This window comes from Panthera pardus, unplaced genomic scaffold (assembly GCF_024362965.1).
Source record: "Panthera pardus isolate Hobbes unplaced genomic scaffold, ASM2436296v1 HiC_scaffold_3, whole genome shotgun sequence".
Lineage (NCBI taxonomy): Eukaryota > Metazoa > Chordata > Mammalia > Carnivora > Felidae > Panthera > Panthera pardus.
The window spans coordinates 18,034,925-18,047,897 of NW_026526876.1; the positions used below are offsets into that span (position 1 = coordinate 18,034,925).

Here is a 12,973-nt window from a genome sequence, read left to right on the forward strand (position 1 = left end):
TGGGTAGAGTAAGTGATAAGGTTCTGGGTAGTGTAGGTGATAGGGGGGGAAAAAAGCCAACATAATTTGGGTTTGTTAGTGGAAATAGAGATACATTGTTAAATGACCGCAGCGTGCAGGGGGGGACATATCCAGCGAAGCACAGCAATACCGGCAAAAACTTGAAATCCAGTTTCCTCCTGTCTTCAAGCCTCATAACCCGAGGCTGAGATGCACCTAGGAGACTTCATATTTCCTAGACACGAAGGAGAAATCTGAATTCGGTTTCTCTTTCCCCTGGAAACTCCACGAGACAATCAAACTGTCAGAGCGCCTACATTTAATCAGGGGCTTGGTAGAGCTGGGAAAGGGGTGTGCAGAATTCCCCTAAGTGTGCTCCCCAAATCTACCTCTAGAGGTCTCTCTGCCCTCCTGTTTCCCATCCTCTAAATGGGAAGGCACCTTGATCTGTCGCCACGACAGATTTTCAGTCAACAAGCTCCAGTTTCTGGCTGAAGGGCCGGACCCAGTGGGAGCATGTGTCCGGGAAGCCCCGTCTGCGAGCCGGTTGCCCTCTGCAGCGAGGCTCCCCCTTTGCACATGTGACCCGGGAGCAGCAGCAGGGTTCTGCTGAGGGCCCCTCGGAGTCCTTTCGGGGGGAAGGGGGGGAGCAGGAAGGGCACCACGTGACTGCTGCTAACCCTCCCCTCGCCACGGAGTGAATTAAGAAGCCGGCGAGAACAGATCCTTCAGGTCTGAGTGCTGAGTCTATTCCGGCAGGATCGGTTCCAGGCCCTGGCTCAGGGTCCTAGAGCGGTGGTCTGTGGCAGGCACTCGTGCGAATTCAGAGTGAGGGCGGCCTGTCGGTCCGGTGTTTCGTGGCGTGCTGGTTGGCGGCGGCGGTGGCGTGGATTTTATTTTGTGCATGCATGTGTGTCTTCTCTCTCGTTCACCGTTTGCTTTTGGTCTTTCCTACCGAACAGCCGCAGTTCCGGAGTCCTGCCCCATAAACATTGAGGAATAGGTATGAGATCTACCAAATTCTATAAGTGAACAAACAACTCATTGTATTTGGGGGTTCCTGACTCAAAGGGCAATCTTGCCTTCTGTCCATCCTGTCACACTGAAGAGAGCCTCCCTTAGAGGAGAATGCACTTTGGCCCATGTCCTAGACTCCAGGGAATCGAAATCTCCAGCTTCCATCTAGATTCGAGAGACACCGCGAATTTTCTGTTCCACTCACTTCTCTGCCCCAGGGGCCCCCCCTCCGCACACTGCCGCCAGAGCCTTTAGATGGACGATCACACCAGGGCACTTCCGGGAGATACGCAGTTTCTAGCTACTCAGTCCTAGTGTGCGGGCCGTGAAAGGGTCTTGGGCGGGCCCTGGCGGGAGGCTGACCCCTCAAACACGAGCACAGTGAGCCTCGGGCCCTCCCTCTGCACCGGCTCAGCCCGGCCTGTCCCCTGCATGAGTCCTCTGAGGGCCGGGCCTGCCCAGGAGAGCTTGCAGTCTGACGGAGGAGGCCGAGGGCCTGGCGGTTCCCTCGCCGTCTGAGGTGCACACTGTGGCCGCAGTCGGGCTGGGGGCACCACCTGGGGAGCGCAGCCTGGAGGTCCGCGGGCCCCGTGGAGTCAGGTCTTCCCCGGGAGCCTCTGTGTCACGGGGAGCTTCGCACTGCGCTGGAGGGCGCCCCTGGGAAAAGGCAGTCGGGGCCAGCACGAGAGTTGAGGGGAGACCCCAGGGAGAGAAGACGGCAGCCTGGACAAGCCGCACCCTGCTCTGCACACTCCCGTGTCACCTTGTTTTGTCGTCCCAGCAGCCCTGTGAGGAGAGCACTCCGCTCCCATTCGATGGGTGGGTGAATCAAGGCTTCCGCCCAGGAGCACGCGGTCAGTCCGTCAGTCATGAGCCAGGAGGGAAGCCCAGGTTTTCTGATGACAGACAGGAGGTAGTGACGGATGAAATACAGAGCACGAAGGACGGAGCAGCCAAGAATGGGCTTCTAGACCAGGCAGCCGGTGCTCCTTGTGCAGGAGCCGTGGCGGGTTTGGGGGAGGACAAGAGTTTTGTAGGTGCCGCCTGGGCGACCCCAAGACTCTCGAGCTGGTGTCTCCCGGGGTTGATGGTGACCCCAGAGGGCTGCTCAGGTGGACAGAGATGAAGAGCGGCAGGTGGGCCCGTCACACCTGCGCACCCCCCCCCCAACCTTTCTGTCCCTGGCACCCTGCTGAGCAACCAGCCCCGTCCTGCCCCTCCCGGCTCCCACGGCAAACACTGACACCGAGCCCAAATTAACACGCTCTTCTCACTGCCCTCCACTGCTTCCTGCCCTGGGGAAAACCTCAGCCCGACCCCCCATACCATCTAGGCAAACTTCAAAACAAAGACACAGAAGTGGATTGCAGGGCAGGTGCACAGAACGAGAAATACCCTGTATGTTCTTCTCTGCAGTCCATGGTGGCCGTGACTGTCCCTAGCCCATTAGGACAGGGACAGCCCCCTGCCCCCTGGGTGCCCACCTCGCCCGATCTCTCTCCTTCGCTGTGGCCTGCACACACATGGGGGTCTCAGGTAACACGCGTCCTGCTAGCTTCCGTGCCGAACTCCTGGGCTATCCTGCTGGAGATCCCATCCGGACCTGGCCGGGGGTCTGGCTCCTATACCCTTCTTTTCTCTTCTCCAGGCACCTGGCAGGCCGATGACAACGTCGGTCGTCGGCACACACAGCGCCCGCGCTTACCCTCCGGCAGCCTGGAGGACCCCCAGGACAGGCCTTGCGTGTGGGGTCCTTTGGCCGTGTGAGAGCCCCAGCCCGTCCCTGGGCTCCCTGCCACCCTCACGTTCCATCCCGGCCTCACTGGACTGCTGGCCTCCTCGGCGTCCTCAGCGAAACCTCGAAGACTCTCTACACCCAGATGCAAGCTAGACGTGGAGGTCAGCCTGCCCCCGCTCCCGGCCCGGTGCCCTCCGTAATCCCCACCCTTCCCCACCCAGAAGGAACTGGCAGCCTCCTCTCTCCTCGCGGGCCAAAGCCTCTCAGTGAACTGCAGCTCATGAGACCTCTTGCAGAGACTCTCTGGAAGGTACCCACCTTGACCTTCAGGTCCACGGGCTGGTTGCTCCTCGTGCATCTTTTTCTCCTTAGGGGGCACAACCAAGAAGACCTGGAGTCTTGGCAGCTTCATTACAAACACCCCTCTGGCATTTTCTGGTCTCTGGAACATCTGGTCTGGTCACAGAGCTGGTCCCCTGTGCCTCGTGCATCTGTGTGCTTAGGAAGGAGGCCTCGAATCTGAGCATCCCCCAGTTACGTGATGACCCTCGGGAGGGTTATTTAGGAGCAGGTGCGTTCATGAAGGCCTGGGACTCCATCCTAAGGTGACCTTTCAGAAAACACATCTTTGACCACCTCTGTGTGCCAGGCACCTGTGTTAGGAGCTGTCGGATGTTCTCACATTCCCTCACCACAGCCCGGTCCGGTGGTGTTCTTCTATCTGTTGTCCCTGTCCCCACCCCTTTTTGTCAATAGTTGAAGAGATAGGCTGAGAGAGGGGTGGAACAGTGATTCGCAAGTCGGTGCCCAGGAGTCCCACAGGAAGTGGCACACGTGGAGCCGGGGCCTCCCCACCCCAAGTGTTACCCTTCCCTGCCTCCCAGACCTGCCGAGCCTGAGCAGGGGAGGGGGAGGCACTCCTCCCGCAGGCTCCTTAGAGATTCAGAGATTCTGTGGTTCAGATCATATGCACCACCCCCACCCCCACCCCCGCCACCTCTCCTCAGCCCCGTGCGAGGCTTGTCAACAAAAGTCTAAAACAGCGAGGCCGGGCTGTAAGCTGCTGGGAGTTCCTCCTCTCTGGACAGTGTTGTCATCGGTGGCTCCGCACAGTTCTTGCACAGATGTGTCTGTTGGCTTTGGGAAAAGGTGGTCTCTCAGTGGAGCATGAGATAGGGAAGCAGAGTTAGATACAGCAATTTATGAGGCCCAGAGACCACAGAGCCTTTAGGCTCTGACCATCACGATGGCCTGTCTTTGTATTTGGAACTGTTACCCTGGAAGAGCCTTTCAGGGTCGTCTCCAACACCCCAAAGTGAGCCCCGTGCCCGGGGAATCCTTCACCCCTTCCGTGTGGCTTCTTTGCACTGCCAGGCGGTGGTGACCCTTGCCCGGCCTAGTGGTTATGGCTCAGGTCCTGCCCTGGTGGGGGGAAGGCCTGCTGTCCCAACAGACACGATATGTGAGTCGTGCCTGAATCTAAGCTTCTGTCTTGAGTCCCCATGTCCCCCTCTCTGAGGCCCTGCCGGGGCTTCTGGACCCTGCTGCTTCAGGCCCGACTCCTGTCCTTTCCCCCAACATCCTTACGGCCCCTTCTGCGGTTGAGGTCAGAGCAATAACCCCACTGCCTGATTTCCTTGAAGTTTAAGCCCCAGGGAGTGGGGATCTTCCCTCAGCCGGGGGTGGCGGCCCACAGCCTCCCTCCCCTCTCGGCAGGTAGTATTCACCGTGTGGTGTTACCCAAGATGAAGGAGATGTAGGTAAACAGTTGCCACAGTGGCCAGGAGCCCCGAGAGAAAAACCATTATCATCGCCCCTCCTGGAGGGTCTGTGTCCTTCCTTACAGCACAGGCTGGGTCCTCTCCCAGCAAGAGGCTCAGAAAGATTCTTTAAGGTCTTGGTTCCATAATCAAGACATGCCCAGGTCAGAAATGGCCCTTTCGCTCCTGTTTCTCGGACCGATCCCTCTGTGTCTCTGTCACTCTGTCTCTCCTACCTCTTTGTTCTCATTTGGCTCTGAGGCAAGCAGAAACATCCCATCCAAAGGAGCTGGTCTTTAGTCAGCTTGATCAGGGAACAGGGCAGCTCCTGACCCTGCCGCACCCAGTCCGTCATCCGGAGACAGTTGTGTTATGAGCAGTTGGCCCAGTGAGGATGGGATGGGGCCTGGCCTCTCGCACAAGGGCACGGACTTCTGGAGGCCTGTGGCTTCTCCTGCCAACTCTGGCCCGAGGTCCCCGTGGCCTCCAGGTGGTGTGCTGATCCCGGCCTCGTGGAGCCTTCCTTCCTTCCCCACCCAGCTCCACCCACTGGAGTTTATGCCCGCACTGGGGCATCTCCTGGGCATAGAGCCGCACACTTTGAGCTGTCTCACCTGGGGAGAGTTGGTGTCCTGTCCACCTGATCTTGGCATGCTGGTTGATCACTTTGCTTTAGGACCTGCACACCTGGTGTGTGCAAGTGTGTGTGTGTGTGTGTGTACTGTTTGTGCCATCTGTGTACCCCTCACTCCCTGGAGTACACTCGTGGGCACACTACAGTGGGGACATCAAGGATGCAATATTTATGGACTGCTGCATGATTCTTTAAAACGAATAAAACTGTTTACAAGGGAAGGAGAGCTATTAACTGTGTCCTTGGCTCATTTGTGAAAGTTTCTGTCCGACTTTCTCCAGCACTCAGACATTTTTCCTCAAGAGAATCTCCAAATGGCGGAGTGGGGGAGGCAGAAGGTAGGGAAAGACCTGCTCCGCGTGGGAGGTGGGAGTTGAGGGGCCACCCTGAGGACACGGGCTTCCCACTCCCTGCCCTCCAGCTTCTGGGCGGAGGCCTGAGTATGGAGCCCTCACCCCACCCTCACCCTTAAACCGGAGAACTTCCGTCACTGCAGCTCCTCAATAATTGAAGAGCAGGAAAGCTGGTGACCGGCCAGGGACCAGGAGGAGGGGAGGAAGCAGCCCCTGGTGTCCCCCTACCTTTAGTCCATGCCACTAGAAAGTTGGTGAAACGAACGGGGCGAATGACCCTGCTAGGAGAATTCCGCAAGTCTGTGACCTCTGTGAGTTTCACTCACCGGCTTTGTTCCCTCAGCTATCTGAAAAGGAGGGAGAGCGCTTCCGCAGAAGCCTCTGGAAAGTCAGCTTCCGGGAACCTTGCCGAATGCAGGGGTGGGGAGGGGGCCGCTTACCGGGAAACCCTGCTCGCCTTGGTGTGCCTGGGATCGGTGCAGCCATTGCTGCGGGCCTGAGCGGCAGGTGGCATCGGAGAGTCAGACCTGCCCGCGGGCACCCAGACGACACTCAGGGTCGGGAGGGTGGGAAAGGGCACAGAAACGTGAGCCCAGAGGAGAGGAAAGGAAACCCCAAGCACACGATTCCCGAGCCTGAGCCGGCTCCCAGCCTCCCCAGCCTTGGCCCCCGCGCCCCCGGCTCGGTCCGCGGAGCCGTGGACGCCCGGAGCAGCCGGGACAGGAAGGGAGCGAGGGCGGGAGCGCGGCTGCGCCGGCGGACGGCTCGCGGGCGTGCCGGGGGCCTCGGGCGAGAGCCGCGCGCTTCTCCGAGTCCTGCGCGGGGCCCTCGGGCGGGAATGCGCGGAGCCGGGACGCGGTGGCGGGTAGGGGGGCCGGGTGGCGCGGGAGAGGGCGGCAGAAGGAGGGAGTTCGATGAGAGTTACCGCCAGAGAGAGTGGCTAGAGCCCGCGATCTCCTTAGAAACGCACTGGCCAATAGCAGCAGCGGAAGCTGTTTATGGGGGCGGAGCGTCGCCATGGCAGCAGAAGAAGCCTTTGCAGCGGCTACTTAATGCCGGTCCGGGGGCCACTAGCGCTCAGAGAGGCGCCGTCGGGCGGGGGGGCGACAAGGGGCGCTGGCGGGGCACTCGAGCTGGGGACAGAGAGCCGCGGGGGGTGGGAGGAACTTCTTCCAGAACCTTCCTTTGGCCCGGGCTGCGCTCTGAGCCAGGTAAGGGACTGAGACGGCTGCTGGCCGCGGGAAGGGAGGGTGTCTGTACCAGCCCGCTCTCCCATCCGTCCTCGAGTGAATTGGTGGATCCGGGAATGACATCTGAGTTTGGGGGACACTTACTTCTCGCCCCCTGTAATTCCTATCCTGTTTCCTTCCTTCCCCGTTACCCCCCATTCTAATATCTCTTTTCAAAAATCAGACGACTTCCGCGTCTCTGGCCTCTGCCCTCCTGGGCTCCCTCGCCCCGTTTCCATTTGTTGTGAGAGGGTTGATCTCCCGCTCTGGGGGAGAAGGTGATAGCCTCGGATACCCAGTAAAGAAAGTCTCCTCTAAAACCTCGGAGAGGAAAAGAGTGAGATGGACACAGCGGGGGTCGGACCCCAGGGCACTGGTCCTGTTTCCCAGACCTCGGCCAGCAAAGATCCTCCCCAGCAGCGGGGACGATTTTAGAGGAGCCTCCCCCTCCTCGCACACACTCTCCCATCGAGGGTGGGGAAAGTGCTCAGCTCCCGCCGTGGTCCTTCGCAGGAACCACACTGGTCTTCCGAGGAGGCGACCCCCTGGTCGCGGGATGGAAGCGCGCGTCCGGGAGGCCCTGTAACTGGAGCCGCGGGAGTCAGCGGGCCGGAGAGCGCGGCGGGCTACCCCCCGGCTCAGCCGTGGATGTTGACCGCCCCCTCGGAGGGTCCCCGCAGACATGGCGGAGAGCTGGCTACGCCTCTCGGGTGCAGGGGCGGCGGAGGAGGCGGGGCCGGAGGGCGGCCTGGAGGAGCCCGACGCCCTGGACGACAGCCTGACCAGCCTGCAGTGGCTGCAGGAATTCTCCATTCTCAACGCCAAGGCCCCCGCCCTGCCGCCGGGGGGCACCGACCCCCACGGCTATCGCCAGGTGCCAGGCTCGGTCGCGCCGGGGTCGCCCCTGGCGGCTGATCCCGCCTGCCTGGGGCAGCCGCACACTCCGGGTAAGCCCACGTCGTCATGCACGTCGCGGAGCGCGCCCCCGGGGCTGCAGGCCCCGCCCCCCGACGACGTGGACTACGCCACCAACCCGAGTGTGAAGCCGCCCTACTCTTACGCCACGCTCATCTGCATGGCCATGCAGGCCAGCAAGGCCACCAAGATCACCCTGTCGGCCATCTACAAGTGGATCACGGACAACTTCTGCTACTTCCGCCACGCTGATCCCACCTGGCAGGTAGGGGAGGTGCAGGTGGCGGCCGCTCCCTCCCCACTCACCTCCTTTCTCCCCACGCGGGGCGGACTGACTGGACTTAGGTCCCAGGTCCGCACGCCGAGTAGGCCCGCTGTGCAGGCAGGGCCCCAAGGGAGGAAGGCCGTCGAGGAAGGACCTCAAGGGAGCCCAGTGCTTGGAACTGCCCCTCCCTTTGACTTCAGAGAGAGAGGAGGGAGGAGGTTGAAAGGGCTTTAGAAAGGATGCAGACCCCAAAATTCATGGGGAAAGCACCTGTCGCTCGTCCAGCAGACCCAGCCCAAAGATCAGGGCCAGATTATGCGCGGACATGGTCCTCTAAGAGAGGATGATGGACTAAGGGACACATTTTTGTCCCAAGTCCTAGAATTCCTAGACACCGCCCTGCCCGAGGACAGTCTGTCAAGGCCCAACTCGGGATGGGATGCTGGAGCATGGCCCCTGCCAGGCTCTGCATTCTGTCTTGTTGCAGCTGGCCAGTGGAGGTGGGCTGGGGGTGGGGGGACATGGCATGTGAAGGCCAGCTGTGTCCCCCTGGAGGGACTGCGGGGCCTTCCTAAAGTAACCTTGCTGCCCCGGCCCCTCACCCAACTCCTCCTCAGTTTCCTGCCTCCTGTCCTCCCCCTCCTCTCAGTCAACCTCCCCGGGGGGACAATTACCTGGGCCAGGTGCTTTCCACAGGGGCTCTCCCTGCCGCACTCACTGGCTTCATGTTCCAAGTCTCCGGAACCTGGCACAGAGCAGCCAAGGGGCCCAGCCTCCATGTAAACATCCCAGCCTTACTGGGGGGCCACTACCCACCCACCTGCTCTGCCTTCTGGGCCCTAAACCCCTGTCCCCTGGCGTGGTTTGGACAAGACTGTGCACCTAGGAATGAACAAGGCAGAGTGGTGATTTGAGGCCAAGCAGATATGAGCCTTCCACTTTAGATCAGGGTCTAGTTGGAGAGAGAGGCCCCAGAACGCCCAGACTCTTCCCTGGGGCACCCACCGGGAGCAGGCTGCAGAATCCCGGTCCCAGGCCATTCCACACTTGCTGGGGCCCTGACTGGGGCAAGTGTCATTTGTACCCTCGATGAGAAAGCAGAGACCCCCCCCCCTTCTCTCCTCCCCCAAGCCCGTGAAGCTTAGGCCTCGGGACTTGGGCGTCAGGAATGAGTGCTGTGCTCCAGGCTGGGTAATAATCAACTGAGGCCTCATAGCCTGCGGCGGGGTGGGGGGGGGAGGGGCCGAGCGGGGAGGGCAGGCCAGCAGGGGCTCAACAAACAGGGCAAGGCATCAGATCCCCCCCCCACTTCATCCCTACACACGCTCAGAGCACACACCCTCACACCCTCCACAGCCCAGCACTCCCCACCCCCACCTTTCAACCCACCCACTCTTCACAAACAGGGCCCGCCAGGCCCAGGCCCAGGCCCAGGCGGAGTGAGATGGCCGTCCAGGCCCTGGGGGAGCTGAAGCCTTTGGCCAGAGACCGCAAGCGGTGGGGTAAGGGAGGGAGGGCAGGCCGGGGTGGCCCTGAGAGCCACCCTGCGGCTCAGGGCTCGGATGACTGAGCAGGCGGATATCCCGGCAACAGGGAACAAAAGCCCCCCGGCCGCACTCCTGGCCGCCGGTGCCCTGTGGCCTGTGTCCCAGAGCCACCGGTCAGAGCGCGGTGTCCGTCCCTCCTCCCCTGCGGGCAGGAGCACGAGTCACTCCCCCCCCCCCCCCATCGCCGGCCCTTCCGGCTCACCCAGCCGACCTCTTTCTCTCCTCTCCCCCTCCCTTCCCCGTGCCCAGAATTCCATCCGCCACAACCTGTCCCTGAACAAGTGCTTCATCAAAGTGCCTCGGGAGAAGGACGAGCCCGGCAAGGGGGGCTTCTGGCGCATCGACCCCCAGTACGCCGAGCGGCTGCTGAGCGGGGCCTTCAAGAAGCGGCGGCTGCCCCCGGTCCACATCCACCCGGCCTTCGCCCGCCAGGCCTCGCAGGAGCCCGGCGCCGCCCCGTGGGCCGGGCCGCTGACCGTGAACACCGAGGCCCAGCAGCTGCTGCGGGAGTTTGAGGAGGCCACCGGGGAGGCGGGCGAGGGCAGGCTGGGGCACAAGCGCAAGCAGCCGCTGCCCAAGCGGGTGGCCAAGGTCCCGCGGGCCCCCAGCACCCTGCTGCTGACCCAGGAGGAGCAGGGCGAGCTGGAGCCCCTCAAAGGCAACTTTGACTGGGAGGCCATCTTCGAGGCCGGCGCGCTGGGCGGCGAGCTGGGCACCCTGGAGGCCCTGGAGCTGAGCCCGCCGCTGAGCCCCGCCTCGCACGGGGACGTGGACCTCACCGTCCACGGCCGCCACATCGACTGCCCCGCGACCTGGGGGCCTCCGGTGGAGCAGGCGGCCGACAGCCTGGATTTCGACGAGACTTTCCTGGCCACGTCCTTCCTGCAGCACCCCTGGGACGAGAGTGGCAGTGGCTGCCTGCCCCCGGAGCCCCTCTTCGAGGCCGGGGACGCCACCCTGGCCGCCGACCTGCAAGACTGGGCCAGCGTGGGCGCCTTCTTGTAAGAGGCCGGGCCCCGCCCCCAGCTCTGGACAGTGCCCGAGTCAGGGCCCAGAATGCACCCCCCCCCACCCACCCACCCGGCACAGGCCCACGGACACCCTACCGCCCCGGGCAGGGGCTGGGCCAGGTCTCCCGAGGCTGGCCCCACGAGGCCCTGCGGCCCCCAGCCCGGGCTGCCTTCAGATTCCAGCCCACGAGGCTGAGAGCCGAGGCCCAGGACCAGAACTGCTGCCTCCCCGGCCCCCGGCCGCACACACAGTGTTTCATTGATCCTCCTCTTTCCTGCCCCAGGGACGGGCTCCGGCCCCGCACAGTGGGGGCTGCACGTGGAGGGGCACTGGCCCGAGCTGGGGAGCGACAGTACAGGGCCCGCCCCTGGGTGCCTCAGCTACGACACCTCTCCCTCCTCTCCCGCTGTCCTCCCCAGGTCTCTATCCAGAGAAAGATCCCAGGTACAACAAATGCTAATTAGGTGACAGCAAATTAACCCCCTGGAGGCCCCTCCGGGCAAAGCCTCCCCCCTGGGCCTGGGGAAGGAGGGGGGAGGGGACAGAAGGCAGAGACAGAATGAGGTCGGGGAGCCTGGTGGGCGAGGAGGTTTTCTAAGGCCTCTGGGGTCTTTGCCTGGCCCCATCCCTAGAGGTGGGGGCAAAGAGTGGAAATCCCTAATCTTTGAGGCAGAGAGCAGTGGGGGAGTTGGGGTTCTGGGGGTTGGGGGCAGGGGCAGCTGAGCTGCAGTGGGGAGGGGACAGACAGACTAATGTAGTGAGTGTAGCTGTAGCTGAGGCTTAACTGGGAGGGATGGAGCTTGCTAGAACCTCTGGGACCAGGAATGGTGGGGGGGGGGACGGATCACCCGCATCCCTGCCCGCGCTTGCTGGGGTGGGGGGGAGTGTCCCGCTCTCCCCTGAGCCCCTCAGTCTGCTTCCCACATCCACCCTCCTGCCCTGTGGGGCAACCTAACCTTTTTCATGGAAAGTTATTTACAATAAACCATTTTTAAAAATAAAATTTTTAAAAATCTGAAAATGGACCTGCTTGCAACTTTAGGAGAAGGCAAGGGCCAGTTTGGGAGGAGGGGAATGGCTGGGAGGAAGATGTGGGGGCGCCGAAGGCCTCCAGAGTGCCCCTTGATGAACTCTCCGTGACCTCTGTGTCCCCTGGGAGGAAGGGGCTGAGAGGCAGTCCTCAGGGGTCCCCTCCAGCCTGGGCCTCAGCACCTCCGTCTGCACAATGGGGAGAATTGCACCCATAGTCCCCGGGGAAAGGGCGACAAAGGAGACGCAGCCCCCTCCCTGGCCCTGGGGACTCACAAGGGCCAAGCATGCCCAGGGACACGCTCACATGTCCCTGACCGCGAGGGCCTGCCCGGGCTCGCCGGCCTGAGTCTGCGGTCCTGGCCTGGGCCTGTCTCCAGCATCACCCTCCCTGGGTCCTCTCCTGGAGGGACAGGGTGTGAGGCCAGAGGGCCCCAGCCCGGCATGTGCTCACCCAGCCAGGCGCCTTCCCTCCCGGGCCCAACGCAGGCTAGAGGAGGAAAAGGCCACCAGGGGGGTCCCCCACGAGGGACCAGCCTGCCGGAGTCCTAATGGGGAAACTGAGGCACGGGAAATGTGTGTTTGGGTGACGCACAGCGGCACCTTTCAGTCCCTCCCCCCAGCTTTGTCTGGAGCCCACCTCTCCACCCAGCCCCCTCCCACACCCGGGGCACAAACGAGCACTGTCTCGCACAACCCTGCCCAGCCTCCACAGACCCCTTTCTCCCGAAGCCCCTTTCTTTCCCTTCTCTCCAATCTGGCTCTAGGCCAACCTGGCATTCCCTGTGCTAACTTGCGGCTTTCACTTGCTAATTATTCCAAATATTTCGGGAGGGCGCACACACTGTTGGGCCAGGGGGTTGGGGCCTTCCTGAGCCCAGAAGCCAGCCCACCCCGGCCCCACAGAAGCTGAGGCGGCTGCCTCCACTGAGACTCCCTTCACCCCTCCCTCTCTCTCCCCACCACCCCCACCAGCCTTCCTAGCCACGGTCCCCAGTAGAGGGGAACAAGGGGGCCCCAGCTTTCTCATTGACCCCCAGGATCAGCCTCCAGTCCTGGCCAAAAGGGAGTACACTCTGGATTGACAGGTGGGGTCGGACCAAGGCATCAGCAATTTTAAGGGTCTCCAGATGTTTCCAATAGAGGGGCTGGGCCGCTGAGCTTCACAAACTCTTCCCCGGGGCAACAGGCTGCGGGGAGAGCCCGATCCATCCCTGCTCTGGCCCTTGGCTGGGTGGGTTTTTAACCATGTTCATTTACCTCCTATTTATATATAAATTCAATGCAATCCCAACCTAAATAGATTTCGCACCATGTGCCAGTAAGTTACAGACATGATGCCCTGTTAGCACTGAATAGCGTGTATTTCCTTAGAACAAGGACGCTCCCATGGAAGCCTAGCGCCGCGCCCACGGCCAGGAAACCAGCGCTCAGGGGTGATCCCTCGAACCCTATTCAGATTTGCAGATTGCCCC

The 12,973-nt window shown here is 61.9% G+C and overlaps 2 protein-coding genes and 1 long non-coding RNA gene across 7 annotated transcripts in view; 2 read left to right on the top strand and 1 right to left on the bottom strand.

Moving 5' to 3' along the window:
- The window catches only part of RNF157 (ring finger protein 157), an 81,991-nt gene extending 76,612 nt beyond the window's left edge, over positions 1–5,379 (top strand). For 3 of the 5 annotated variants that reach the window (XM_053893343.1, XM_053893345.1, XM_019466129.2), the window contains one exon: positions 2,666–5,379. In XM_053893343.1, the coding sequence (XP_053749318.1) occupies positions 2,666–2,784 (119 nt within the window). In that variant the 3' untranslated portion in view covers positions 2,785–5,379. Of the gene's footprint in view, positions 1–962; positions 1,004–2,665 lie in introns of all 5 variants that reach the window. The other 2 variants (XM_053893344.1, XM_053893346.1) reach the window with 1 other exon arrangement.
- Positions 303–2,709, bottom strand: LOC128774306 (uncharacterized). The gene is made up of 2 exons (XR_008418885.1): positions 1,781–2,709; positions 303–1,674 (listed from the first exon to the last, which is right to left on the bottom strand). It is a non-coding gene; the product is annotated as an uncharacterized LOC128774306 (long non-coding RNA).
- A 2,034-nt stretch (positions 5,380–7,413) lies between the features above and the next one.
- FOXJ1 (forkhead box J1) lies at positions 7,414–11,295 on the top strand. The gene is made up of 2 exons (XM_019466133.2): positions 7,414–7,911; positions 9,708–11,295. The coding sequence occupies exons 1-2, from the start codon at positions 7,414–7,416 to the stop codon at positions 10,461–10,463; spliced, it is 1,254 nt and encodes a 417-aa protein (XP_019321678.1). The 3' UTR covers positions 10,464–11,295.
- The last annotated feature ends 1,678 nt before the right edge of the window (positions 11,296–12,973 follow it).

Coding starts and splice junctions, on each gene's coding strand:
- FOXJ1 (XM_019466133.2), top strand. CDS start 7,414: ATGGCGGAGAGCTGGCTACGCCTCTCGGGTGCAGGGGCGGCGGAGGAG. Junction 7,912..9,707: donor ACGCTGATCCCACCTGGCAG/GTAGGGGAGGTG, acceptor CCCCGTGCCCAG/AATTCCATCCGCCACAACCT.